The 27985-nt window shown below is 43.8% G+C and overlaps 1 protein-coding gene and 1 long non-coding RNA gene across 2 annotated transcripts in view; one reads left to right on the top strand and one right to left on the bottom strand.

Annotated features, from left to right (window-relative positions):
* adamts18 (ADAM metallopeptidase with thrombospondin type 1 motif, 18) overlaps window positions 1–27985 on the top strand; it is a 283431-nt gene that overhangs the window by 138993 nt on the left and 116453 nt on the right. Inside the window, exons 9-11 of the mRNA XM_068049080.1 lie at window positions 4293–4388; window positions 5872–6020; window positions 19456–19628. Coding sequence (XP_067905181.1) covers window positions 4293–4388; window positions 5872–6020; window positions 19456–19628 — 418 coding nt within the window. The remainder of the gene's footprint in view (window positions 1–4292; window positions 4389–5871; window positions 6021–19455; window positions 19629–27985) is intronic.
* Window positions 9844–13143, bottom strand: LOC137378722 (uncharacterized). The gene is made up of 3 exons (XR_010976642.1): window positions 13068–13143; window positions 11800–11974; window positions 9844–9907 (listed from the first exon to the last, which is right to left on the bottom strand). It is a non-coding gene; the product is annotated as an uncharacterized lncRNA (long non-coding RNA).

The following is a 27985-nucleotide window of genomic DNA, read 5'->3' as shown; positions in this document are numbered from 1 at the left end:
TTCCTTAGAACAGAGAAGGCTGAGGGGGGGATATGATTGAGGTTTACAAAATTATGAGGGACATTGATAGGCTAGATAGGAAGAGACTTTTTTCCTTAGCGGAGGTGTCAATATCCAGGGGGCATAGATTTAAGGTAAGGAGCAGGAAGTTTAGAGGGGATTTGAGGAAACATTTTTTCACCCAGAGGTGGTTGGGATCTGGAATACACTGCCTGAAGGGGTGGTAGAGGCAGGAACCCTCACAACATTTAAGATGTATTTAGATGAACACTTGAAATGCCATAGCATACAAGGCTACAGGCCAAGTGCTGGAAAATGGGACTAGAATAGTTGGGTGCTTGATGGCCGGCATAGACACGATGGGCTGAAGGGCCTGTTTCTGTGCTGTATCACTCTATGACTTCCCCTTTACCAGTACCGTTACACCACATTGCTGGTTCAGCACTTCCTGCTTCCCTGCTGTGGACTTTTAGCCACACATGCTACTTCCCCACGTACCAGGTTACGTACAGTTCACGGGTTGGCTGGTGGTCGCCTACACTTGAAGGGGAAAACATTGCAGGAATATGTGAAAAGAATGGTAGAGTGGGACTAACTGGATTGCTCTTTGAAAGAGCTAGTGCGGACTCCATGGGCCAAATGACCTCCTTTTGTGCTGTACTATTCTATGATTATTTTATCTTTGATTATGGAGAGCCTAAACGGAAAATAAAATCTGTCCAATCAGTCCTTTGATGATCCGAAGTAGATGAAAAACTGAACCCAAATTTGTTCAGTGATGCCCTTGGAACAGAGGCTAACTGCATCTTATCTTGTACACAATTTTCAATATAGTTCAAGTCAAAATGCAGAACACTGTACACTCAAAAGCATAATGTCAATAATATTATCACCACATGGATGGCTGTTATTGAAGAACAGATCTCCCATATCTCAGTTACAATAAAAAAGCGATTGTTTAGAATGCACTAAAGTCATTGACTTGTCCTTGTGCCTTCATTTACGGACATGATTGCTGAATCACACACTGGAATAGAAACCAGTGATTACAATTTTTTCTCTTGTCAGTTTTATCCACAGAATTCTTGAGGACATTAAATGATTCTTGAATGTGATTCCTTGGGAGCCAGTAGCCTTCCCTTGTCTCATTAAAGGGGACATTTTTTCATCTCTTTCCTTGCCAATTTTCTCCCCTTCTGTCCTCTCCTGAAGCCATTGATTACCTGCGGGTTCCCTGATACTGGCCACCCTCCAGTACCTTGTGAAATGCCCATTATTTATGCATGAGCTGTACCAGTTAGTGTTAGGATTGCTGGATAATCATCAGAAACAGGAGTCTTGGAGGATTTCCCACCTTGCTAGCCTGGAGGCACTAAGGGCCTTTTTAGTGCTTCTACTGCTGACTCGGTACTGATTCTGACTCTGTCTTCAACAGTTGGTTGTGTTGTGTGCATTCCAGTGGTTGTCAGTGCACAGGATTAGGAGCAAGGTCCCTAATTGATTTTTGACTTCCCTAGCTCAGTACCTTGCTCTATGGCAGCGAGGCCTGGACAACGTATGTCAGCCAAGAGCGACGTCTCAATTCATTCCATCTTCGCTGCCTCCGGAGAATACTTGGCATCAGGTGGCAGGACCGTATCTCCAACACAGAAGTCCTCGAGGCGGTCAACATCCCCAGCTTGTACACACTACTGAGTCAGCGGCGCTTGAGATGGCTTGGCCATGTGAGCCGCATGGAAGATGGCAGGATCCCCAAAGACACATTGTACAGCGAGCTCGCCACTGGTATCAGACCCACCGGCCGTCCATGTCTCCGCTATAAAGACGTCTGCAAACGCGACATGAAATCCTGTGACACTGATCACAAGTCGTGGGAGTCAGTTGCCAGCGTTCGCCAGAGCTGGCGGGCAGCCATAAAGACGGGGCTAAAATGTGGCGAGTCGAAGAGACTTAGTACTTGGCAGGAAAAAAGACAGAGGCGCAAGGGGAAAGCCAACTGTGCAACAGCCCCGACAAACAAATTTCTCTGCAGCACCTGTGGAAGAGCCTGTCACTCTAGAATTGGCCTTTATAGCCACCCCAAGCGCTGCTCCACAAACCACTGACCACCTCCAGGCGCTTACCCATTGTCTCTCGAGATAAGGAGGCCCAAAAGAAAGAAGAAGCCCAGGGGCACCCCTGAGCAAATTGCAGTGCCCTAAGTGTAATGAGTGAAATTGAATTAACACAGGGTGACTTTAGAGGAGGTTTCCTCATGTAGGTTTTTGGAGTGATATAGTGCCACCACCGGTGAGATTTGAGTGATCTTGAACCACTTAAATTGGGCAACTAGGACTTCTGACAATTTCACATTCTTTCAGTAAGGGCATTTTTCTCATTAACTACCCTAATTCCTCTCATTCCAATTTCCTGTCATTCTTTAAAGTAACATTCCAGGTTTACCTTATCTGTGCCTTTCCATGGTTTTCTGTAGTTCAGTGAGTGACCCTCCCTTCCTCAACATCCGTTGTTCTGGATTGTGAAACTGAATTTTCTAAAAGCTCTCTACCAGGTGTGATTGAGTTTCTGCTCTGGCTGTATGGCTCATGTAATTCATTCTGACTCACTTTCAGTTACCCTCAATCCAATGTTGATCACCCTCTTTCTCTCCCTTTCCCATCCCTGGGAGGTCCCAGTACCTGAGCCATTATAGAGAAGAACTTCACCAGGCCAACCATGTGGAAACCCCTTGAGATTGTGTGCAATCAAATCATCGAACAAATTGCACTATGGTCCCTTCACTTTACCTGGCAATGGCGTGAAGGAATTAAAAGACTGACAGAAGCGTTTTTACCCAAAGAGTGCTAGGAATATGGAACATGCTACCACAAGGAGTAGTTGATGCGAACAGCATTGATGCAGTTAAGGGGAATCTAGATAAGCACATGAGGTAGAATATAATAGAAAGATATGCTGAGAGGGTTGGATGAATAAGGTGGGAGGAGGTTCATGTGGAGTGTATGCGTCAGCATAAACCAGTTGGATTGAATGGCTTGTTGTGTACTGTAGACTTGAAATAACTTCTGTAGTACTACAACATATGGGCGGCGCAGTGGTTAGCACCGCAGCCTCACAGCTCCAGGGACCCGGGTTCGATTCTGGGTACTGCCTGTGCGGAGTTTGCAAGTTCTCCCTGTGACTGCGTGGGTTTTCGCCAGGTGCTCCGGTTTCCTCCCACAGCCAAAGACTTGCAGGTTGATCGGTAAATTGGCCATTATAAATTGCCCCTAGTGTAGGTAGGTGGTAGTGAATATGGGATTACTGTCGGGTTAGTATAAATGGGTGGTTGTTGGTCAGCACAGACTCGGTGGGCTGAAGGGCCTGTTTCAGTGTTGTATCTTAAAATTAAAAAAAATAAAAATATAATTGGAGCAGTGGAATACAAGCCATCCCTCCTTTCTCTTGTGCTCTCAACTCAGCCGTTGCCTGGACTTCAGCACCATGCAATTCCTTACCACTCAGTTTTCCTCATCTTCTTCTGTTTTCCCCATCCACCTACAATCTATAGGCTTGTATAATAGAAGTTTGGTGTCACTCAGCGACGCTGTTTGGTATATATCTTATATGCTTTTCAATCTTGATAGTGTCTTAGACTTGGACAGTGGAGTCAAAAGCCCCAGGATAATTTTTAAAGGACAATGGAAAACGTGATGGACTGAGAAAAATAAAGAGCTTGCATCTAATGACTTCCTTATCATCATCCTCAGAAAGCTTTACATCTAAAGAATTACTTTAGAGGTGTAGTAACTATTAAGTTGTTCTTGGTGGTGTTAGTTGAGGGGAAGAAAGTTGGCCAGGATACGGGGGAGTCCGATGCTTCTCTTCTGATAATGGTCTGGTATCTTTTATAGTTGCATGCGCCACAAACAGGCAGAAAGGTGGCATCTCTAACACTGCAGTATTCTGCTGAAATATCAGCCTTGGTTATGTGCTGCAGTGGGGCTTAAATCCACAAACTTCTGCCTCAGAAGGATTTTATCAACTGAACCAAACTGGCATAGTCTTCTGATATAGTTTCTTTATGAATGGTTGAGCTAGGCTAGGCTGGTGTGAATGACCTTCCTCATCCAGATCTGTCCTGTGGATCTCAATTTGGAACAAATGCCATTCCTAAACATTTGACCACTGAAGGCGGGGAGGTCAAGATTGGGGTGGGTGAGGTGGTGTGGCAAGGACATCTCTGCAGTTCTGGTGCGGGAGGGGAACGCATGCAATTTTCTTGAAGCAGTTCTTGTTTTTATGTTTCACTGTAGGACATTTGCAAAGCGCTTTGGTGCCATAAGAGTGGCCACAGATGTGAAACAAAGTTCATGCCAGCTGCAGAGGGTACAGTCTGTGGACCCAACAAGGTGAGTGGCTCATGGGCATCAGATGGTACAGTCTGCACCACCAGCATTTCTGTCTGTAATCAAGTCCAGATTAAATTCTGTTAATGGAGTGTGTTCAGATTTTCAGGTCTGTCATGACACCCTTGGCAGAGGTAAAAGAACAAAAATCAAAATGGAACCATCTCACCCATTCTAAACCATACTTCATTGTTGCTCCCCAGATGGCCCAATGACTTAATTTACCCCCACCTCCATTGTGTTACAGACCTTGAAAGTTCACTTCCTTCTCGATCTTTCATCTCCGTTGATTTGAATGATTTCCAACTGGCTTCAGTTGCCCCAGGGCTCAATCTTGAAGAGCACCAGTTGCATGTGCCAGGCAGTGTGGGCCAAGACCTCACCTGTAAGCTTTGTTTAACAGTTCATTGGCCATATTCCAGTGTGAGTCAATGCCTTCAGGAGAGGAGGGAAGAAAATTGAAGTCTATTTAAATATCTATTTAAAAGAAAAAATGTCCATATTCTTACACAAAAGATCAGATGATGCCCTTGAGACTCATATCAACATCTAAACCCCTCAATGAGATTTATAGCCTAGTGCTCGATATTTTGTGTAGAGTGTATAGATGTAGGTTTGGAGGAAATGTTAAATGATAAATTGCATGGTGCAATACACCTCTCAACTCATGGCACAAGATGATTGTTGGCACCCTGCCAAGCTCTAGCTGCAAATGTTAATTATACCATATCTCTATCTTCTGCAACAATCGGACTTCAAAATTTATCACATGATTATAATTTTGTTGCTACAGGGGGTCTCCACAGTCAGGAATAAACATTGGTCAGTGCCAATGCGATCATCTCAGCTGGTATCAATCGGTTAATGTCCCCTTATTATGTCAAGTGTTAATCCTCTTAGTAAAGGTTAGAAATGGTGGAGCGAAATGTAACTACAAAAGGAATTGTCATTCATGTGTGTTGCCGCCTCCAGCTCAGCTGGACAGTCTAGCTTGTGAACTGAAGTGCTGGCCTTACAAACCAAGGTTTAGGGATACTTAGCAAGGAGAGCTAAATTTCCTTGCTATCTGTTATTTAGAGATATGTTACTTCAATGCTATTGCTGTGAGCTACTTGGTCTTGTTGCATGGCCAAGGTGTTTGCAAACCAGGCTCGTAGCTAAGCGAAACAGAGCTTGAGCTCATGTTGCTTTGCGGTGAGCTGATTTGTTGATTTGAGAGAAGGCACCCTGGTACCCCTCACGTTCTGATCTTCAGTCCCTCCCTGTTGGGAAGTGGTAGACTCCTAGCCTGGAGAACAGATCTGGGACTCTATACAACACAGGCAAGGACAGAATCCACCTGTCCCAGATCCCTAACACAGCACCTGCCTTCTTTCCAGCTTTGCTGCTGGGAACTGTGCGTTTACGGGTATTTGCAAGCGGTTGCAAAAGATTAGCATTAGAAAGTAGTCACAGGCTCAAGCTTATAACTCCTTTATCATCACAGTGGTGTCGGCGAGGTCAGTGCTTGAAATATGGAGACGACGGGCCCAAGCCTATTAACGGTCAGTGGTCCAACTGGTCAGACTGGTCGGAATGCTCCCGGACCTGTGATGGTGGAGTAAACTACAGGGAAAGACACTGCAACAGCCCAAAGTAAGGAAAATTGGCACAATCTTCTTTTAATCCAGCTGTTTCCTCAGAGAGGGAAGTTTATATCCCATCTGTGCTTTATGTCAGGAGTGGGTGTGTCTGTTCATAAACAACAGTTGGTGCCATGATTGCTCCTCACTATTGTTGCTGTGCCTGACATTGTACTCATTCAGTTTGAACCAGCTGACCCCAGGAGCCATATCCAACTGATCGTAGAGGGGACTATTCTACCTCTCTTACAGCATTTACTGAGCGGCAGCCACCCAACATTGCATTTTGTGTTGTTATTTGCTGGCAAGCGTTTGGGAGCACAGGGTATTGGCACCAACACACAGTGCTGTTTGATTCTGTATTCAAATGTTTAGGGTGTGTGTGTGTGTGTGCGCGTGTGTTTTCATATAAACATTAATCAGTGAACATAGAAAAGACAGCTTTGATGCCAAGGTTCAAGAGTATCTGATTTAATTAAAAAGAAACGTAAAGATGTCAAATTGGCAGAAGTATAGTAATCCTTTGGGAATTCATGGGGAGAGGAACCGCACCCTTAGGTACAGTGCAGATATAATTTCTGATGATTTGAAAGCTGTGGTGTTTCCTGCGCAACTACCAGTCTGTGCAAAGCAATTGTGTAATACAAATGTTAAAAATATCATTGGCCTCTGCACCCATGGGCTAAGATAAAGGAGAAATTTGCAACATGGTACTGCAATGCCAGCTATGGTTCAGTGGGTAGCACTCTCACTGCCAGGTCAGAAGGTTGTGGATTGAAGTCTCACTCCAGAGACTTGAGTGTATAAGACAGGCTGACACTTCAGCACAGTACTGAGGGAGTGCTGCACTGTCGGAGGTGCCGTCTTTTGGATGTGATGTTAAATTGAGGCCCTGTCTGCCCTCTTGGGTATATGTAAAAGATCCCACAACCCTCTTCTGAAATAGAATAGGAGAGTTCTACCCAGTGTCCTGACCAATTTTCAACTATTCAATCATTGTCACTAAAACTGAATATCTGGTTATTATCTCATTGCAGTTTGTGGGGACTTGCTGTGCACAGTTTGGCTGCCACGTTTCCTACATGCCAAAAATATTCATTTCAAAAATGTACTTCATTGGCTGCAAGGCACTTTGGAGCCTCCTGAGGTTGTGAAAGACTTTATACAAATGAAAACTCTTTACACGCACATACAGGATTACTGTACCTTGTAACTTGGAGTGTGTTACTTATACTAGTTGATCCCGTCATGGTGTTGTCTACTGGTAATCAAGATCAAGTGTCTTCTTCAGACGACTAGGGTTTAGAAGCTGGGGTATAATTGGACCAGCCTATACAGATGTGATTCAGTCCCTGTTTTTTGCCATACATTCTGTCCTTTTTTTTTAACCTCCATTATAAATTACCAAAAGACAGAGACCATGTGCACAAACTTGTCGCATTGTAATAACACTTTCCTGCCACTCGTGACACTACAGCCCCTCTAAACGGAGGGTGTAATTACACTGTGACAATTGTATATAATCAGTTTCCAATAGAAATGTTGACATAGGAATTTATAGTGGGGAAAGTTGACAAGAAGTGGAGGCAGATGCAAGATTGTTGTTGGCATGTTAACATTAGTATTGTGATTATAGTATAGGATGAATAGTTTAATTCCCTAAACTCTGGCCCTACTAGAATAAGTATGTATTTTTAGATGTCAGGTGAGGACATGTGTAGGCTCTAATACCTTCCATGCTTGAATAGCCTGTGTTACAGGTGTATCTAGACTTGAGCATAAAGAATAGACACTTGTCGGGGGGGGTGGGGGGTGCAGCCAGCAATGGACCCAAGCAACATTCAGATTTTTCAGAAAAGGAGAGGAGAAAGTTGAGAGGAACCAAAGAAAAAACAAGAGAGATACGCATTTCTAAAATATTTATTGTTTCACCTGTTCTTCTTGTCAGTGAGAAAGACACAGGTCCTAACCTACATCAAAGGGTTGGTCTTTCACTTCATGGAGACTGTTTCCTTTAAAGAAATTGTGGTTGCCACTTGCTGCAATGTTGTCATCCTAGAAGTTGCTCTTGGTGATTAGTGAACAGACTCTTAATAAGTGTATCTATCCCTCCTTGTCCGCCATTCCAAATAATTGCGATGGAAACAGCCGTAGAATCATAGAATGGTTACAGCTTAGAAGGCCATTCAGCCCACTGTGTCCTTGCTGGCTCTTTGCAAGAGCAGCTCAACTAGTCCCATTTATCTTGCTTTCCCTTCTACTTTTAAAAGAATATTGTTTGCAAAGCATCGGGCATTGGTAGAGGGATTGGGGTCAATTAAGATCGTGTGCTGCAAATGGTGGATTTAGAAGAGAAGTTTATTAGAACCATACGTAGGAGCAGGAGAAGGCCATTCAGCCCCTCGTGCCTGCTCCACCATTCAACTAGATCATGGCTGATCTTCTACCTCAACGACATTTTCCCGCACTATCCCCATATCCCTTGAGGTCTTTAATATCCAGAAATCTATTGATCTCTGTCGTGTATATATTCAAAGACTAAGCCCATTCTGATGCCTACTTCACCCATCCAGAATAACTGAAAGGTCCTTCCATTGCAGTTGCCAGTTAAATGATTCCAGGCTCCACTCTACCTGCCATTGCAAGTGTTGATTACTCAGTCCGAAATTTGCCTTTTATTAGTTTGAGTCTGTGTCCTCTTTTCCTACTCTGACAATTTAAAGTAATGTTTCAGATTTACTTTTCTCATCCTTGTTTTCAAATCCCCCCATGGCCTTTCCCCTCCCTATCTTTGTTATCTCTTTCAGCTCCACAAACCTCTGAGATATCTGTGCTTATCTAATCCTGGCGTCGAGCATCCCCGATTTTAATTGCTGCACCATTGGTAGCCGTGCCTTCAGCTGCCTAGGCCCTAAGCTCTGGAATTCCATTCCTACATCTTTCTGCTTCTCTACCTCTTTTTCTTCCTTAAAGACACTCCTCAAAACCTCTTTGACCAAGCTTTTGGCCATCTGCCCCAATAACTCTTTATGTGGCTTGGTGTCAAATTTTGTTTTATAATGCTCCTGTGAGGCGCCTTGGGACTTTTATCATGTTAAAAGTGCTATATAAATACAAGTTGTTGTTGTTGTTCACTGTATCATTTACGGTCTTGTTTGGCTGTTCAAGATCATTTCGCAGACACACTTTTCGAGGCAGCAGAGACCACGTTGTCCTGTCTTTTTTAAATAACTTGTGCCATCCGAGTCTGGGGATCAGCATTAATTGTGACCTTTTCTTTTTGTTTGCACTGCCTCCGGTGGCTGAATGTCTCCCTTGTTTCTCAGAGGGTAGAGAGACACATTGCTGAAGCTGTGGTTTTGACTGCAACATGGTACAATTTGGTCATGACTTCTTCTGGTTTGTACCCTACTGCTCTGATTATGGAGTTCAACATTCTATTGGCTTTATTGATTACTGCTCTGCACTGTTTATACATGCTGGGGGCAGTGGGGGGGGGTGGGGGGGGAAATGTTAACCCCGAAGGATGTGGGGCATGTGGGATGGTAAAAATTGTAACATTCTCAAACCCTACCACAACCTGCCCACGCCTGGTTTAGACAGAGACTGATTGGGGGGTGGGGGGGGGGGGGGGGGATGTCTCAGGAGGTGAGATGGTCGCTAAAATCCTTTGAGGATGCTGCATGCCTTCATTTTAACTGAATTTTTATTTTTATCAGAGACCAGAATTCCCAGGCTTTGTGAATTCCAGCAAATGAAAGGAGGCAAGAATGGCTGGATCTATGAGGCAAGCGTGTTTTCAGCACTGCTTGTGGGCCAGGAGGAGTAGGAGAATTTCCCGCAGGTCCAACCAGCTTGCTCCACATGATCCGACCCCCGCAATGTCTGATTTCCCCTTCCCTGTTGAAAAAATAGAGGTTCTGTGGTTAATTTTGGCACATGGGATACAATTGTAGACACCTTGATAAATACTTTGTCTTAAACAAAATAATGCATGCTCTCTCTTGTACTCTACTTTGAGAAAAATGGCAGGATTATTATTGGAGTATCAGTCTTATTTCTGCATAATGTGTGACAGTTTGAAAGTATCCAATACAATGTACCGAGAATGGAAGATTATGGCTGATCTGCTCAAAGTGTTAATATGTTAAAGGTTGATCGGGTAAAGATGGAGAAATTATTTCCTGTGGTGGAGGAACAAAGAACATGGGGAAATCCTTACTTCCATGTTTCCAGCTGAAAGACACCACAGCACCACCCCTCCCCCACCCCACCCTCTTCCAGGCCCCGAATAAATGTCGGAGCCACTGAGTGAAATCCATCAAGACTCCAAGGTTTTTTCCAACTTCATCTTTAGTTATTTCAACACCATATATGGAATGTGTGTTGTCCATGTATCCTTCCTACTGTCATCTGCATTGTTTAATCTGCTATTATTCTGCCTACTTACATATCTTGTCCAGCTCATTCTGTGAACTCTGAGCTGTCTCTTCTAATTCCACTGCAACTCAATGTTTTGTGTTGTCTGCAAATTTGTTCCATCAAAGGCGTCAACCCATTTGAAATAAAAGCCTCTTTTTGAAACAAAAGTTCATTCTCTGGATCTGGGTGTCGCTGGCAAGGCTGGCATTTATTGCACATCCCTAGTTGCCCTAGAGAAGGTGTTGCTGGGCCTTCTTCTTGAACCACTGCTGTCCATGTGGTGGAGGTGCTACCAAAGTGCTGTTAGGTAGGGAGTCCCAGAACTTTAACCCAACACCAATAAACGAACAGCTGATATAGTTCCAAGTCAGGATCAAGTCAGGATGGTGTGTGACTTGAAGGAAATCTTGCAGATGATGGTGTTCCTGTGTGCCTGCTGCCCTTGTCCTTCTAGGTGTTTGAGTCGTGAATCTGGGAGGTGCTCATTTCAATAGCAGACAAAGGAACGTCATACGAACATGTCCACTAATGTTGCTAACAATGATTGCTAAGCTACAGTTACCAAAACTACAAAGTTGATGAACGAGAACGCAATTAGAATTAGTTTGGATGAATGACTGTGTGAGCAGTGGGTTAAAAAATGAAAATGATTATATGCTGTGTTAGGCAAGATTCAGCCAGACCTGGGATACAATTGTAGGTACCTTGATAAATACTTTGTCTTAAGTAAAATAAAGCATGCTCTATCTTGTACTCTACTTTGAGAAGAATGGCAGGATTATTATTGGAGAAGCAGTCTTAATTCTCCATAATGCCTGACAGTTTGAAAGTATTGAATACAATGTACCGAGAATGGAAGATTATGAGTGATCTGCTCAAAGCGTTAATATGTTAAAGGTTGATAGGGTAGATGAGAGGAAATGATGGGGGAATAAAGAACATGGGCACATAATCAAATTAGAGCAAGACCATTCAGGGGTGCAATCAGTAATCTGTTCTCCACACAAAGGGTATGGAAATGTGGAACTTTCTCCCCCAAATGTCTGTGGACGCTGGATCAATTTGTTTTCAAGACTGAGATTAATAGTTACCAAACAAACATCTATCAAAGGACATGGTGCAAAGGGAGGTAAATGGAGTTGAGGTCGAGACCAGCCATGATCTAATTGGATGGCAGTGCAGGCTCAATGAGCCTCCTCCTGTTCCTTATTTTCCCATGTTCCTAATACTTTAAAAACAAATTACCAAATGACACACATTTGTTTCATCAGGTGTTAAACATGCTGTTTAATAAGGAAATAAACTCTCGCCAGTTTTCAGTTCACAGCAGGGCCACTTGATAGGTTATTTACAGAGAAGGAGTGTCTCACCTGGAGGGTAGGAAGAATCTTTTAAAGGTAGTTTATCTTGGCATCCAGTGAACATTCTAGCTGTCGACCAAACTCTATCTCTACCTCTTATCTTGGGTTCTCCAATTCTGCAGATTATCACTCGTCCGATTTATGGAATGGTAGGTGTTACACTTTAAGGCTTCTGCAAATATAGCTTGAAAAGAAAGTGTTCAGAGTGACACAATAATGGCTTAGTGCTGCATTTCTCTCTCTATACATAAATATTATATATAGAAACATCGAAAATAGGAGCAGGAGTAGGCCATTCGGCCCTTCGAGCCTGCTCTGCCCATCATTATGATCATGGCTGATCATCCAACTCAGTAGTCTCTTTTGGCTTTCGCCCCATACCCTTTGATCCCTTTAGACCCAAGAGCTATATCTAACTCCTTTTTGAAAACATGCAATGTTTTGGCCTCAAATGCTTTCTGTGGTAGCGAATTCCACAGGCTCACTACTCTCTGGGTGAAGAAATTTCTCCTCATCTCAGTCCTGAAAGGTTTACCCCGTATCCTTAGATTATGACCCTTGGTTCTGGACTCCCCCACCATCGGGAACATCCTTCCTGCATCTACCCTGTCAAGTCCTGTTAGAATTTTATAGGTTTCTATGAGATTCCCCCTCACTCTTCTGAACTCCAGCAAATATAATCCTAACCGCCTCAATCTCTCCTCATACGTCAGTCCGGCCATCCCAGAAATCAGTCTGGTAAACCTTCGCTGCACTCCCTCTATAGCAAGAACATCCTTCCTCAGATAAGGAGACCAAAACTGCACACAATATTCCAAGTGTAGCCTCACCAAGTCCCTGTATAATTGCAGCAAGACATCCCTGCTCCTGTACTCGAATCCTCTCGCTATGAAGGCCAGCATACAATTTGCCTTTTTTACCGCCTGTTGCACCTGCATGCTTACCTTCAGCGACTGGTGTACGAGAACACCCAGGTCTCGCTGCATATTCCCCTCTCTCAGTTTATAGCCATTCAGATAATAATCTGCCTTCCTGTTTTTGCTCCCAAAGTGGATAACCTCACATTTATCCACATTATACTGCATCTGCCATGCATTAACCCACTCACTCAACCTGTCCAAATCACCCTGAAGCCTCTCTGCATCCACCTCACAACTCACCCTCCCACCCAGTTTTGTGTCATCTGCAAATTTGGAGATATTACATTTAGTTCCCTCATCTAAATCATTATTGTATATTGTGAATAGTTGGTGTCCTAGCACCGATCCCTGCAGTACCTGTGTTTCTTTCTGTATGTTTCTTTCTCTGTATGCAGCCTCCACTCAGCTCCTGCTCATGGCAACAAGGCTGAGATCTGCAGTAAGTCCTGGGTTTGATCCTAAGCGTGTTACAGTGCATTAGGTCACCAGCCTGCTTTGGTACTATGGAGCATTCTGCAAAGCTGGTGTTTTAAAACTTACTAGAATGGAAGTATGAGTCTGAAGAGTTAAGCTGTTTCAAATAATCATTTCACAGCAGGTTTTCTACAGAGCAAAGCATGGACGAACTGATCTGTTGCCAAGCAAAGCAGAGCAGGTTAATAAATGTTGTCAGCTGCAACTCCAGCTAACAGAGTCTTGCTGCTACTGCTTGTTAAGGAATTGTCCATCAGACCTTGTAAAATATATTCACATTTTATGTAAATTGGAGAGACTGGACCATGAAAGAGAAACCGGTTGAAAAAAGGAAATAGAACTAGAAAGACATGTGTTTATATTAGCACCTTTCACACCCTCAGGATGTCCCAAAGTAATTTGCAGCCAATGAAGCATTTTTGAAGTGTAGTTATTGATGTAGGAAATATGGCAACCAATTGGCACACAGCAAGGTCCCACAAAGAGCAATATGATGCATGAGCAGATCATCTGTTTTAGCGATTTTTGTTTTTATACTTTCATGGGATGTGGGCGGCGCTGCCTCGGACAGCATTTATTGCCCATCCCTAATTGCCCTTGAGAAGGTGGTGGTGAGGTGCCTTCTTGAACCGCTGCAATCCATGTGGTGCAGGTACACCCACAGTGCTGTTAAGAAGGGAGTTCCAGGATTTTGACTCAGTGACAGTGAAGGAATGGTGAGATAGTTCCATGTCAGGATGGTGTGTGGCTTGGAGAGGAACTTGCAGGTGGTGGGGTGCCCTTGCATCTGCTATCCTTGTCCTTCTTGGTGGTTGAGGTCCCTGTGCATCGGTGGTGGAGGGAGTGAATGTTTGTGGATGAGGTGCCAATCAAGTGAGCTGCTTTGTCCTGGATGGTGTTGAGCTTCTAGAGTGTTGTTGGAGCTGCACCCATCCAGGCAAGTGGAGAGTATTCCATCACACTCCTGACTTGTGCCTTGTAGATGGTGGACAGGCATTGGGGAGTCAGGAGGTGAGTTATTCCCCGCAGGATTCCTTGCCTCTGACCTGCTCTTGTAGCCATGGTATTTATATGGCTACTGCAGTTCAGTGTCTGGTCAATGGTAACCCCCAGGATGTTGATGTTGGGGATTCAGCGATCATAATGCCATTGAATGTCAAGGGGAGATGGTTGAATTTTCTGTTGTTGGAGATGGTCATTACCTGGCACTTGTGTGGTGCGAATGTTACTTTCCACTTATCAGCCCAAGCCTGGATGTTGTCCAGGTCTGCTTCAGTATCTGATAGTGAATGGTGCTGAACATTGTGCAATCATCACTGCACATACCCACTTCTGACCTTATAACTGAAAGAGCTGAAGATGGTTGGGCCCAGGATACTACCCTGAGGAGCTCCTGCAGTGATGTCCTGGAGTTGAGATGATTGACCTCCAATAACTACAACCATCTTCCTTTGCGCTAGGTATGACCCCAACCAGTGGAAAGTTTTCCCTTTGATTCTGGTTGACTCCAGTTTTGCTAGGGGTTTTCCTCCTGAATCCTATTCTTGGTGGAGAGACAGATATTTACCAGGACTCTGGGGAGAACTCCCCTGTCTTCTTCAATTAGTGACATGGGATCTTTTACATTCACCTAAGAGAGCAAACGGGGCCTCAGTTTAATTTCATCTCTGAAAGGCAGCACCTCCAAAATGCAGCACTCCTACAGTACTGCTCTGGGAGTGTCCAGTTGGATTATGTGCCTCAAGTCTCTGGAGTTGAATATGAACCTGTAACTTCCTGGCTAAACTAAAATGTTGTCACTGAGCCATGGCTAACCAGGAAGTGAGACAGATCAATTGGCTTGGCATTTTCACAAAGCTCATATGTTACTTACTCTGACTCATAAATATTCCATTGTTACTTAATGAATACATCTGTGGGGAAGTGTTGCATCATAGCAAGAGACGAATCTTCCCATAGCTACCAATTGTTCTTTTCAGCATATTGGATAAGTAGGATACTTGGCAGATGTGTGCTCAACTGGCTTGCTATCAATCAAGTACACTCTCCTCAATCACTGTCTTCCCCTCATTCAATCACTCTCTGTCTTTATCTCTTCCCCCAATCAATCATTCTCTCTCTCTCTCCCCCAATTACTCTCGCCACCCCCACAACGTTCTGTCTCCCCCATGCACACTTTTTCCTCTCTCTCAATCTCCTACTCCCACTCTATCACACACTCTCTCTGTCACATTCCACATATATGTTCACAATCACACTGTTTGACCCAGTTCTGCTGCTTTTGATGTTTAATAGTTTCAATCTTTTTACTTTGGTGTTCAGATTGTGGGACACTGGTGTTACTGTACCAGGTCTCTGCATTTAGATGGCAAAAAACAGCTTTGTTTCCCCAACAGCACCATTTCAAAGGGTCTACCATTCTTCCAACAGTATAAGAGGATGTAGTAATGCAAATGCTCTAACTCTGTGGGCAGGCACAGTGCTCATTAACAGTCTGAACTCAGTGAGCACTAATGTAAAACAACATTTTGCCACGTGTGTTCAGAGGAGGCTGTTGATATGCTATCCTGTGTAGCTGGTTATTAACTAGGGAGAGAGGGCCTTTCTTTGACCTCCTAACACTACCCCCTTTTGAATATCTAGCAGTTATGAAAGTTTCAAAAATAACTTCAGCAATGAGGTTTTAAAGTTTAAAAATTTGCTGTCAAACTGTGAAAAACATTTCCAGATAATGATCTCCCTATCTATCGCCCCTCCCTATCTCTGTAATCACCTTCAGCCCTCTGTAAACTCTGCATTCCTTCAATTTTTGCTTTCCTTTGCTTCACTATTAGTGGCCATGCCTTCAGCTGTTAAGACCTGAAGCTCTTGGAATTCCCTCCCTAACCCTCTCCATCTTTCTACTTTTTCTCACTTAAGACACCCCTTAAAACCTATCTCTTTGACTAAGCTTGATTACCTGTCCTAATATCTCACCCCTTGGCTCGGTATTTTTGTTTTGACTGATTACACTCCTGTGAAGTACCGTGGGATGTTTTACTATGTTAAAGATGCTATATCAATGAAAGTTGTTATTGACTCAAGAATGATGCTGATTAGAGTCATAGACTCATTACGGCACAGAAGGAAGCCATTTGGCCCATTGGGTTCATGCCAGCTCTCTGTAGAGCAATCCAGTCAGTCCTCTACCCCCACTCTATCCCTGTAACCTTGCAAGTTCTTTTCCCCTCAAGTCCCCATCCAATTTCCTTTTAAAATCATTGATCATCTCTGCTTTCATCACCCTTGTAGGCAATGAGTTCCAAGTCATTGTACAAAATTTTCACAATCTTTGTGATCAGGAAAGTGCGACTTCATGTAGTGTTCCCACTTACTCCCAAAAAAACTCTGTCTTTGTAAATAGAAAGTTATTGATATCGAAATCCAGAAAGAAAGTACAATTTCAGCTCTTCTTTGTAAAGAGGAGAATTTCTGTTCCAATTCTAACACCTCCAGGAGATGACAGAGAGAGAGAGAAATGGACCACAGCTGATTCAATCTGTCTGTCATCTTGTATTTTCACATCTCTTCTCTCATCTGAAGCCAGTGAGATCCAGCTTCACAAGCCCTATCACGCTCGGGCACCTTGCCAATGTGGCCATTTTTTCTGTGTCACACCCCCCCCTCCCGCCCCCCAACACTACACCCCACTCCCCAGTGTGAGTCTCAGAAGGCTATTAGACAGCTCAGGACCAGTCTTGCCCTTCCTTGACATCTGCATGGTCAACGAGTGCTATCAAATATGAGGTTATTTAAGTGGGTCAGAGAAAGGCTCTTTGCCTACCAGTTAGTAGGTCACACACCAAAGATAGGTAATCAGCAATCTCCTGCCAGATAGCTGTGATTCAGTGGCTCGCACTCTCACCTCAGAGCCACAAGATCTAGGGTTCAACTCTCACCCAGACACTTGAGCACAACAATGTAGGTGGATGGCCAGTGCAGTACTGAGCAAGTGTTGGAGAGTGCTATCTTTTGGGTGAGATGTTCAATTGAGGCCCTTTCTGCCTTTCAGATAGGCTGAAAGATTATATGTTGATATTTCAAAAGAAGAGCAGGGGAGTTCTCATTGGTGTCCTGGCCATTACTTATTTCTCAATCAATATCACTTGAAAGTCAGATTATGACATTATCACAGGAGCTTGCTGTGCACATTTCCGACATCATAACAGCAAGTGCTCTTCAAAAAATACTTCATTGGCTGTAAAGCGCTTTGGGACATCCTGAGGCCGTGAAAAGCGTTATATAAATGGAAGTTCTTTCTTTCTTAATAGTGATCATGAACCCCACCAAATTTTTGTTTCTCTCACGCTCCTGTTTCCCATTCATCCTCTAGTCGTGGAATTTCGAGCCCTGACTAGAGAAGCCCAGTTGCTACCTTGGCTGAGATGAATTAGCACAGGAAGATCAGGGATCAAACCTGGGATCTTGGTGATCCTTTACTGGTTCAGCAATGGAGCAGCACATTTACTTAACAAATTACATTCCTTCTAATGGAGTCTACTCCTGCAGCAACGTGAGTGTAAAGCTATGGATTGTAGTTATCTGAGGTAAAACTGGAGGAGGTGCAGCAGTTCATTACTTTAGAGTGCTTTGCTGGAGAGTGATTTCATGAACAGCACTTGTACATTTTCTCTCTCGAAATATTTATTATAAAGTGATGATGAAAATGGGTGCCTGACCATATCTTTGAATTCATCTTAGAATAGTACAGCATGCCAATATATTTAATCTCTATCTTGAGCTTTCTGAAGGTTAGCCCTTGTGTTTGAGCCCAGGTGGGAGTCTTTGGCTTCCTGCACAGCTGTATTCGGGCAACTGGAAAACTGCCAATATCGTAATAATAAAATCTGTTCAGTCAACCTTAGGGAATGATTTAAGGTTTGCCCCAGGGGTGTGTGGGCGCTGTGTGAGAGAAGCTTTAATAAGTCATGTATTTTGGAAATAGTCCTTTGTAAAGGAGAAAGTCCAAAAGGCTTCTGTAACAAATCGACTATTGTCTGATGCTAACATATTTACTTCGATGTCACATTGGGAAAGCATTTATCTTCTCCCGTGCCCCCTCCCCCACCCCCAAGATATTTCCTATCTTCTTCTTCAGTATACTGCTCCCCTTAACCCCCTCAGAGGAAAACTGTCAACAGTTCCAGCCTTACTTGGACAGTGGCTCCTGTTGGACATGTGTTTGCTGCCATCAGGTGAAAAGAACAAACTTGCATTTATATGGTGAATTAAAAGGTCTTAGGATGTCCCAAAATATTTTATAGCCAATAAAGTACGTTTGAAGAGTAGCTACTGTTGTAATGTTTGGAGGAAATTTGATAGAGGTATTCAAAATCATGAAGTGTTTTGATAGATTAAATAAAAGGCAACTGTCTCCAGTGGCAGAAGAGTTGGTAACCAGAGGACACAGATTTAAGGTGATTGGCAAAAGAACCAGAGGCGACATGGGGAAACAATTTTTTACACAGCGAATTGTTGTGATCTGAATGCACAGCCTGAAAGGATCGTGGAAACAGCTGCAATAGTAACTTTCAAAAGGGAATCCGATAAATACTTGAAAGGAACAACTGACATTGGTATGGGGGAAGAGGGATTAATTGGATAACTCTGCCAAAGTGATGGGCCAAATGGCCTCCTTCTGTGCTGTATGATTTTAGCAGGGTAGCCAGTTTGCATTCGGCAATCTCCTACAAACAGCATGTTGGTTAGGGCACTGGGGAGAAATTCCCCTGTTCTTCATTGATCTCTGCCTGGGTTCCATTCGACTCATCTGAGAGGACAAACAGGCCTTGGCACAACATTTCAACTAAAAGACAACACAGCACTCCTTCAATACAGGACTGGAACTTCAACCTAGATTTTATGCTCAAGTCCCTGGAAAGGAACCGGAACCCACAACCTTCTGATTCAGGAGGCAAGAGTGCTACCGACTGAGCCACAGCTGACAAAAATGAGATGATGAAGCTTTGTTGTGGTGCAGTCAACCATGTATACATTATCTCATTTCACACATGAGTAATGGTCCTTCGGATGAGGTACAGGAGGGTAGCTGGCACTGGGGAAACCAAATCTCCAGCCCACCAGGATAGGGTAGAGAATTGGTAACATTAAAGAAAATGACCAATTAAATATTGATGGCTATGGATGTTCAGCTTTCCTGTGTTTAACAGTTCCATTTAAAACATCGAATTACTTGAGTGTCCCTCAGGCATGTGTTTTTTCTATTCCTCAGGCCTCTGTACGGTGGAAAGTTTTGCTACGGCTCCAGTCGGATCTATCAGATGTGCAACATTCAGGCTTGTCAACTCAACAGCGTTCTGTTTCGAGCCCAGCAATGTGCCGAATACAACAGCAAGCCCTTCAGGGGATGGTACTACAAGTGGAAGCCCTATACTAAGGTCAATGGTAAATATTTGAATGTGGAAACTTAATGAGCTGCCTTGGGAAGGGGAAAGAGAGTGCAAGTGAGTTCCAAGCTTCTCCCCAATTCAAACACTGGCGCATTATGTAGAATTCCAATGCATAGAAACAGGTCATTTTACCTAGTTGATTGTGCTGGAGTGTGTGCTGCACATCAGTTTCCTCCTACTATTCCTAATCCTATCATCATAATCTGTTTTCTCCCTCGTGTACTTATTTAGTTTCCCCTTAAATGCATCTATGCTATTCGCCTCAACTAATTCTTGTGGTAGCGAGTTCCACATTCTCACCCTCTCTGGATGTCTCTCCTTAATTATTTTTGGATTTAAGAGTGACTGTCATATTTATGGCCCCTTAGTTTTGGACTCCCACACAACTGGAAATATCTTCTCTACATCTAACCTACTGAACTCCTCCATAATTTTAAAGACCTCTATCATGCCACCCCTCAGTATTCTAGAGAAAGTGGCCCAGAAAAGTGTTCTGCTAGAATTAGGATCGAGGCTGCCTGTGGTAAAATGTTTCGCCCACTTCGGCTTGTACTCAAATGCATTGTTTTTTTGATTCAATTTTCTGCTTTCAAGCCAGTTGGAGCCATTTATCTTCTAATTACATTTGCTTCCGAATTCAACATTCTCAACGCCCTGAATAATGCGCAGATGACAGGCCATTGAAGATGGACATTAACAATAGGGCATTTTACCCAGTTGGTCATTATTCTGGGTCAGGCTGTTGATATACATCTGCCTTCCTGTACTCTCAAATACTAAAAGTTGGTAAGAAGTGTCGCAGGAAGGTGGTCAGAACAATTGTCTGCAGAGAGGGTACTATGCAAACAAAAATATCCCTTGTCATAAGGTCCATTGAGACATCCTAACTGATACAATTGTTTCCTTAGAGCTTTTTAAGTTGGGGGTGATTTTGGACTTTATGATTTGCTACTTTCACTCCAGAAACCATCTCGCTATGTTTTTTTCTGTCACGCTCTTATTGACTTGCAGTTCCTGTGAACATTCTACATTATTGACTCATGGTGGCCGTTTCTGATTTGATCCTTGGTGCACCGATTCAGGACCACACTTGCTCAATAAATAGATGTAATTAATATTCTGTTGTGAACGAATGCTATCTTGCCTTCAACCCAGCAGGGCTCGAGCCCTTTGTTCCCTCGCAGCATGTAGTAATCTACTAAGTATGCCAGGGCAAGATATATCTTAGAATGGAGTGTTGTTGCAGCTTGCAGATGCTTTGCAACAGGGCGGAGATGGGGAAGAGATCATTACATCTTTTAACCTGAGAGCGAAACAGCGTTTGAGGCACAGGAATATACAGGACTATGGGAGGGAGCAGGGCATGGGGATTGCTGTCACAAAGAGCTGGCACAGATACAATGGGCAGAATGGCCTCTTCCTGTGTTGTAAAGCTCTATTTGACTGCTGAGTTGATTGTCTCATGTCAGCCCTGATTCAAGTTAACAGACTTGACCACCCAGACTGGCTGATTGCTGTGCTAGATGCTCTTGTTTTATTCTGCTATAGACCATCAAATAAGTTAACACCTGTGATGTATAAAATAGCAGGCAGCATAGTTCGAGTGTTCAGACATGGTGCTCTGAGTGAACACTCTCGCCTCTGCCTCAGAAGCTCATGGGTACAAGACCCAATCTACAGACTGGAGCATGAAATCGACGCTAATGCTTCCGTGAGGGAGTGCTGCACTGTCAGAGGTGCTGTCTTTCAGATGAGACATTAAACTGAAGCCCCTTCTTTCCATGGCACTATTTCTAGAGTTCTGCTTGGTGTCCTACCCAATGCTTATCGCTCAACCAACATCTCAAAAACAGATTATATGACCATCAAACTCATTGCTGTTTGTGGGAGCTTGCTGTGCACAACTTGTCTAATACATTTCCTACATTACAACAATGATTACACTTCAAAAATACTTTGCTTTTGGGACAACCTGAGGTTGTGGAAGGCGCTTTGTAAATGCAAGTCTTTCTTATACTGGGAATTTTGATAATGTGGCGATGTTCACACATAATGTTGATGTAGATCTTGCTGACTGATCTGACTGATGCCTCTCACCAATGCCCATTACTTGGCTGAATGCTCATGCTTGAGAAGCAGAAATCAGGAACAGACATTGTGCTGTCGAATTTGATGCCGTCTGCCTGTGTAGTGCAGGGGTAACTGTCAAGCTTGTCGGGGAGGGGTGGATGTTTTGGTGAGGGCTTGTTCAGGTTTGGTCCCTTTGAGTGGAGAGCTGTTTCTCTTTTGTTGTTTTAAGTACTTACACTGCCAACTTCACAGTGAAGTGAGTTGAATGCTCTCCAAAGGGAACTTGGCACCTCACCTTCAACATCTTAGCAATGCACCAGTGGCAACGGGGATATGCCTGCTTCTGGAATTTATTGATTGCTTTCTGACTAGTGCACACTCCCACATACGCAAGACTTCCGTGCAGGGATTGGCACAAGCTGTTCCCAGCAGACATGCAGAACACATGTGCGGTGCAATCCTTTAACTTTCCTATTTAGATAAAACCAGAGGATTAAAATTTTACAGCCATTTGGCCCCTCCTTTCCATGCCAGTTATCCTGAAGGAGCTGCCCAATTAGTCCCACTTGCCTTGCACTTTCCCCATAGCCCTTTTCAAGTACAGAACCAAATACCTTTTGAAAGTTACTATTCAATCTGCTTCCACCAATCTTTCTGACAGTGCATTCCAGATCATAGTAACCTGTTAATAAAAAAAAAAAATCCCCCTGGCTTTTTTGCCAATTATCTTAAATCTGTGTCCTCTGGTTACTGACCCTCCTGCCACGTTTACAACAGCAACTACACTTCAAAATGACGTAATTAGCTGTAAAGTGCTTTGGGACATCCTGAGGTCATGAAAGGCGCTATATAAATATAAATTCTTTCCTCTTTTTTTTCTTTTTCCTGGACTATTATCAAACATGGATCTACTGTCCTTCATTCACACTACTTTCTTAAGAATGCAGTTTGTTTGAACGTTTTTTTTAATGCATGAAGAGATGAATCCTGCAAATGTGTGTTAAATGCTCTAGAAACCTCCTTTATATGCTGCCGAATTGTCTCACTCAAGAGAAACTTCCATTGTTTACTCAGTTCTGTAGCATACACTGAGGGTAATTTTAACTTTGGGCGACAGCTAATGGCCCATTATATAACATTCCGCCCAATTTTCCTTGACTTTAATGGAAAGGAAAATCGGATGGCGTGTATAAATGAAGGGCTAATTTGATAACACCCTTATTTCACCACCACTCAAATTAAAAACGATATCCAATACTCTTCCTCTGAATGAGGCTGTTTCCTACCCCTCCTCATGATGCTCCGCAGCACCTGCTCAATGCACCTTCCTGTATGGTCAATAAGGTTCTCAGTCATGGGAACAGAAGAAGAGTTCGGCCATTGAGCCCCTTGAGCCTGTGCCAAAGAAATCATGGTTGATCTGCATCCTAACTCCATTCACACTGGGTTATTGACCTGAAAAGTTAACTCTATTTCTCTCTCCACAGATGCTGCCCAACCTGCTGAGTATTTCCAGCATTCCCTGTTTTTATTTCTTGACCCAGAAAGTGGTTAGAATGTGGTACTCACGACCACATAGTGTGATTGAGGCAAATAGCATAGATGCATTTAATGGGAAGCTAGATAAACACATGAGGGAGAATGGAATAGAAGGATATGTTGATGGGATTAGATCAGGGTTGTCCAATCTTTTCGGGCAGAGGGCTGCATTACGCGTTTTGCTCATCCCGGGGGGCAGGTGAGCAAATTTTGAAAGATAAAGGCATTAAAAATTTATCTTACCAAGAAAAAGAACAACAAATGTGCATTTTTATGAAGAAGCTTTAAATGAGAAAACTAATTTATTGACTTACTTTCTCATCACTATATTGAAAACTGGTTCAGTGACATTATTTTTGCTTGCATAAGTAGTCAATCTCTGCCCGCGCACTGGATTTTGCAATGCAGAGTATTCTGGATAGATATCCATCTGTCAGGAGTGATCTTGATCTCGCTCTCTGTCTCTCTCTGTCTCCCAGTGTTCACCCCTCTCTGTGTTGTTCCCCCACTCTCTGTATCGTTCTCGCTCTCTGTGTTCCTCACCTCCCTCCCCATGCTCCTCTCTCTCTGTTCCTCCCTCTCTCAGTTTTCCCCGCGCTCTCTGTTCCCCCCTCTTACTCTCTCTGTTCGCTCTCTCTTTGTTTCCCCCTCTCTGTTCTCCCTCTCTCTCTGTTCCCCCTCTCTCTCTGTTCCCCCTCTCTCTCAGTTCCCCCTCTCTCTCTGTTCCCCCTCTCTCTCTGTCCCCCCTCTGTTTTCCCCAGGCGCTCTGCTTTCCTCACGCTCTGTTTTCCCTGCTCTCTCTGTTTCCTCCTCTCTCTGTGGTTCCCCTCTCTCTCACTCTCTTTTTCCCCTCTCTCTGTCCCCTCTCACTCTATTTGTTGCCCCTCTCTCCGTGTTCCCCTGTCTTTGTTTCCCCCTCTCTCTCTGTTCCCCCTTCTCTCTGTTTCCCCTCTCTCTCTTTGTTTCCCTTTGATATATTGGATGATTACGTGGCTGAAGAGATGGTGTGAGGGGGAGGGTTTTAGATTCCTGGGGCATTGGGACTGGTTCTGGGGGAGGTGGGACCAATACAAACTGGACGGGTTACACCTGGGCAGGACCGGAACTGATGTCCTAGGAGGAGTATTTGCTAGAGTGGTTGGGGAGGGTTTAAACTAAAATGGCAGGAGGATGGGAACCTTAACCTTCTAAATTCTAGCGAAAGCACGCCTAATTTGTGTAATCTCTACTCGTAACTTAAACCCTGTAGTGCAGGTATCATTCTTGTAAACCTACGTTGCACTCCCTCCAAGGCCAATACATCCTTCCTAAGGTGTGGTGCCCAGAACTGCTCACAGTACTCCAAGTGGGGTCTAACCAGGGTTTTGTACAGCTACAGCATAATCTCTGTGTCTTTATACTCCAATCCTCTGGATATAAAGGCTAACATTCCATTCGCCTTTTTTGATTATTTTCTGCACTTGCTCGTGGCATTTTAAAGATCTATGCACCTGAACCCCCAAGTCTCTTTGGACATCCACTGTACTTAACCTCTTCCCATTTAGAAAGTACCCTGCTCTATCCTTTTTTGGTCCAAAATGGATAAGCTTACACTTGCCCACATTGAAATCCATCTGCCACAGTTTTGCCCACTCACCTTGTCTGTCAATATCTCTTTGCAATTTTATGCTATCATCTGGACTGTCTACAATGCCGCCTAACTTTGTATCATCAGCAAATTTGGATATATGACTTACTATGCCATCATCCAAGTTGTTAATGAATAATGTGAAAGGATTGATTAAGAAGAGGAAAATCGAGTATGAGAGCAAGCTTGCGGGGAACATAATAACTGACTGTAAAAGATTCTACAGATATGTGAAGAGAAAAAGATTGGTGAAGACAAATATAGGTCCCTTACAGTCAGAAACAGGGGAATTTATTATGGGCAACAAAGAAGTGGCTGACCAACTAAATGCATACTTTGGTTCTGTCTTCACAAAGGAGGACACAAGGGCGGCACAGTGGCGCAGTGGTTAGCACCGCAGCCTCACAGCTCCAGGGACCCGGGTTCGATTCCGGGTACTGCCTGTGTGGAGTTTGCAAGTTCTCCCTGTGTCTGCGTGGGTTTTCTCTGGGTGCTCCGGTTTCCTCCCACAAGGCAAAAGACTTGCAGGTTGATAGGTAAATTGGCCATTATAAATTGTCACTAGTATAGGTAGGTGGTAGGGAAATATAGGGACAGGTGGGGATGTTTGTTGGGAATATGGGATTAGTGTAGGATTAGTATAAAATGGGTGGTTGATGTTCGGCACAGACTCGGTGGGCCGAAGGGCCTGTTTCAGTGCTGTATCTCTAATCTAATAATCTAATCGACACAAATATCATACCAGACATGTTGTGGAACACAGAGCTTAGTGAGAGAGATGAACTGAAAGAGATCTGTATTAGTAGAGAAATGGTGTTGGGGAAATTGATGGGATTAAAGGCCAATAAATCCCCAGGGCCTGATGGTATGCATCCCAGAGTACTTAAGGAAGTGGCCCCAGAGATAGTGGATGCATTGGTGGTCATCTTCCAAGATTCTATGGACTCTGGAACAGTTCCTACAGTTTGGAGGGTAGCTAATGTAATCGGGCAGAGTCAGCATGGATTTACGAAAGGGAAATCGTGCTTGACAAATCTACTAGAATTCTTCGAGGATGTAACTCGTAGGGTTGATGAGGCGGAGCCAGTAGATCTGGTTTATTTGGTCTTTCAGAAGGCTTTCGACAAAGTCCCACATAAGAGATTAGCATGTAAAATTAAAGCGCATGGGATTGGGGGTAATGTATTGCAATGGATAGAAAATTGGTTGGCGGACAGGAAACAAAGAGTAGAGATAAATGAGTCTTTTTCCGAATGGCAGGCAGTGACTAGTGGGATACCGCAGGGATCGGTACTAGGACCCCAGCTATTCACAATATATATTAAAGATTTAGATGAGGGAACTAAATGTAATATCTCCAAATTTGCAGAGGACACAAAACTGGGTGGGAGGGTGAGTTGTGAGGAGGATGCAGAGAGGCTTCAGGGTGATTTGGACAAGTTGAGTAAATGGGCTAATGCATGGCAGATGCGGTATAATGTGGATAAATGTGAGGTTATCCACTTTGGGAGCAAAAACAGTATGGCAGATTATTATCTGAACGGCTATAAACTGAGAGAGGGGAATAAGCAGCGAGACCTAGGTGTTCTCGTACACCAGTCGCTGAAGGTAAGCATGCAGGTGCAACAGGCGGTAAAAAAGGCAAATGATATGTTGGCCTTCATAGCGAGAGGATTCGAGTACAGGAGCAGGGATGTCTTGCTGCAATTATACAGGGCCTTGGTGAGGCTGCACCTGGAATATTGTGTGCAGTTTTGGTCTCCTTATCTGAGGAAGGATGTTCTTGCTATAGAGGGAGTGCAGCGAAGGTTTACCAGACTGATTTCTGGGATGGTGGGACTGACGTATGAGGAGAGATTGAGTCGGTTAGGATTATATTCGCTGGAGTTCAGAAGAGTGAGGGGGGATCTCATAGAAACCTATAAAATTCTAACAGGACTTGACAAGGTAGATGCAGGAAGGATGTTCCCGATGGTGGGGGAGTCCAGAATCAGGGGTCATAGTCTAAGGATAAGGTGTAAACCTTTCAGGACTGAGATGAGGAGAAATTTCTTCACTCAGAGAGTGGTGAACCTCTGGAATTCGCTACCACAGAAAGCAGTTGAGGCCAAAACATTGTATGTTTTCAAGAAGGAGTTAGATATAGCTTTTGGGTCTAAAGGGATCAAAGGGTATGGGGCGAATGCAGGAACAGTCTACTGAGTTGGATGATTAGCCATGATCATAATGAATGGCGGAGCAGGATCGAAGGGCCGAATGACTTACACCTGCTCCGATTTTCTATGTTTCTGTGTTTCCCCCTCTGTTTCTCTATCTCCCTCTCTCCATCTGTTCCCCCCCTTCCCTCTCTCGCTCTGTTCCCCCATCACTTTTTGTTTCCCCCTCTCTCTGTGTTACTCTCTCTCTTTCTCCCTCTCTGTCCACCCCCCACTGTCTGACAGTTGTAGGAAGCGGAAACACAGCAGTTTTGTGGTTGGTTTGTTTGTTTAATAACATTGCACTGAGTTTCACAGTTGACAGCTGCTGAAGCAGGAACGTGCTTCCCAACATCGGACAAATTCAGGTTTTCCGACAGACTTTTCCAAATAGTTGGAAAATCCCAAATCTGTCAAAGTTGGGAAGCGCATTCCTGCATCAGCAGCTATCAGCTGTGAAACTCAGTGCGATGGTTTTATAGAGGCCGCTCTGGAAGAAGAAGACAAAGGGAAATTTCCCATCTCCAGTCACGGAGCCCTGGCGAAGATGATGAACATCCCCGGGTACAGTTTACACCCATAGGCCAGATGGAAACTTTTGACGGGCCAGTTGCTGGCCCGCGGGCCATACGTTAGACAACCTGGATTAGATAAAGAAGGGTGGGTGGAGGATTGTCTGGTCTGCTGGGAAAAATGGCCTGTTTCTGTGTTGTAAATACTATGTAATACTATGGAAATTTCAGGGAATGGAACAGTGCAAGTCCCAGAAGAGGAGTTTTCTGAAGTAGTGTCTTCATGCCTATAAAGCATCTGGTCTTAGTCAGTCCTGGTGCTTTGGATTCCATTGCTAGAGTGCTTGCACTGACGGGTTCTACCCATTGTTTACTACTGTTTAAAAATATCTTATCAGAAGTGCCTGCA

Source organism: Heterodontus francisci, chromosome 17 (assembly GCF_036365525.1).
Source record: "Heterodontus francisci isolate sHetFra1 chromosome 17, sHetFra1.hap1, whole genome shotgun sequence".
Taxonomy (NCBI): Eukaryota; Metazoa; Chordata; class Chondrichthyes; order Heterodontiformes; family Heterodontidae; genus Heterodontus; species Heterodontus francisci.
This window is presented reverse-complemented; position numbering and strand designations above follow the sequence as displayed.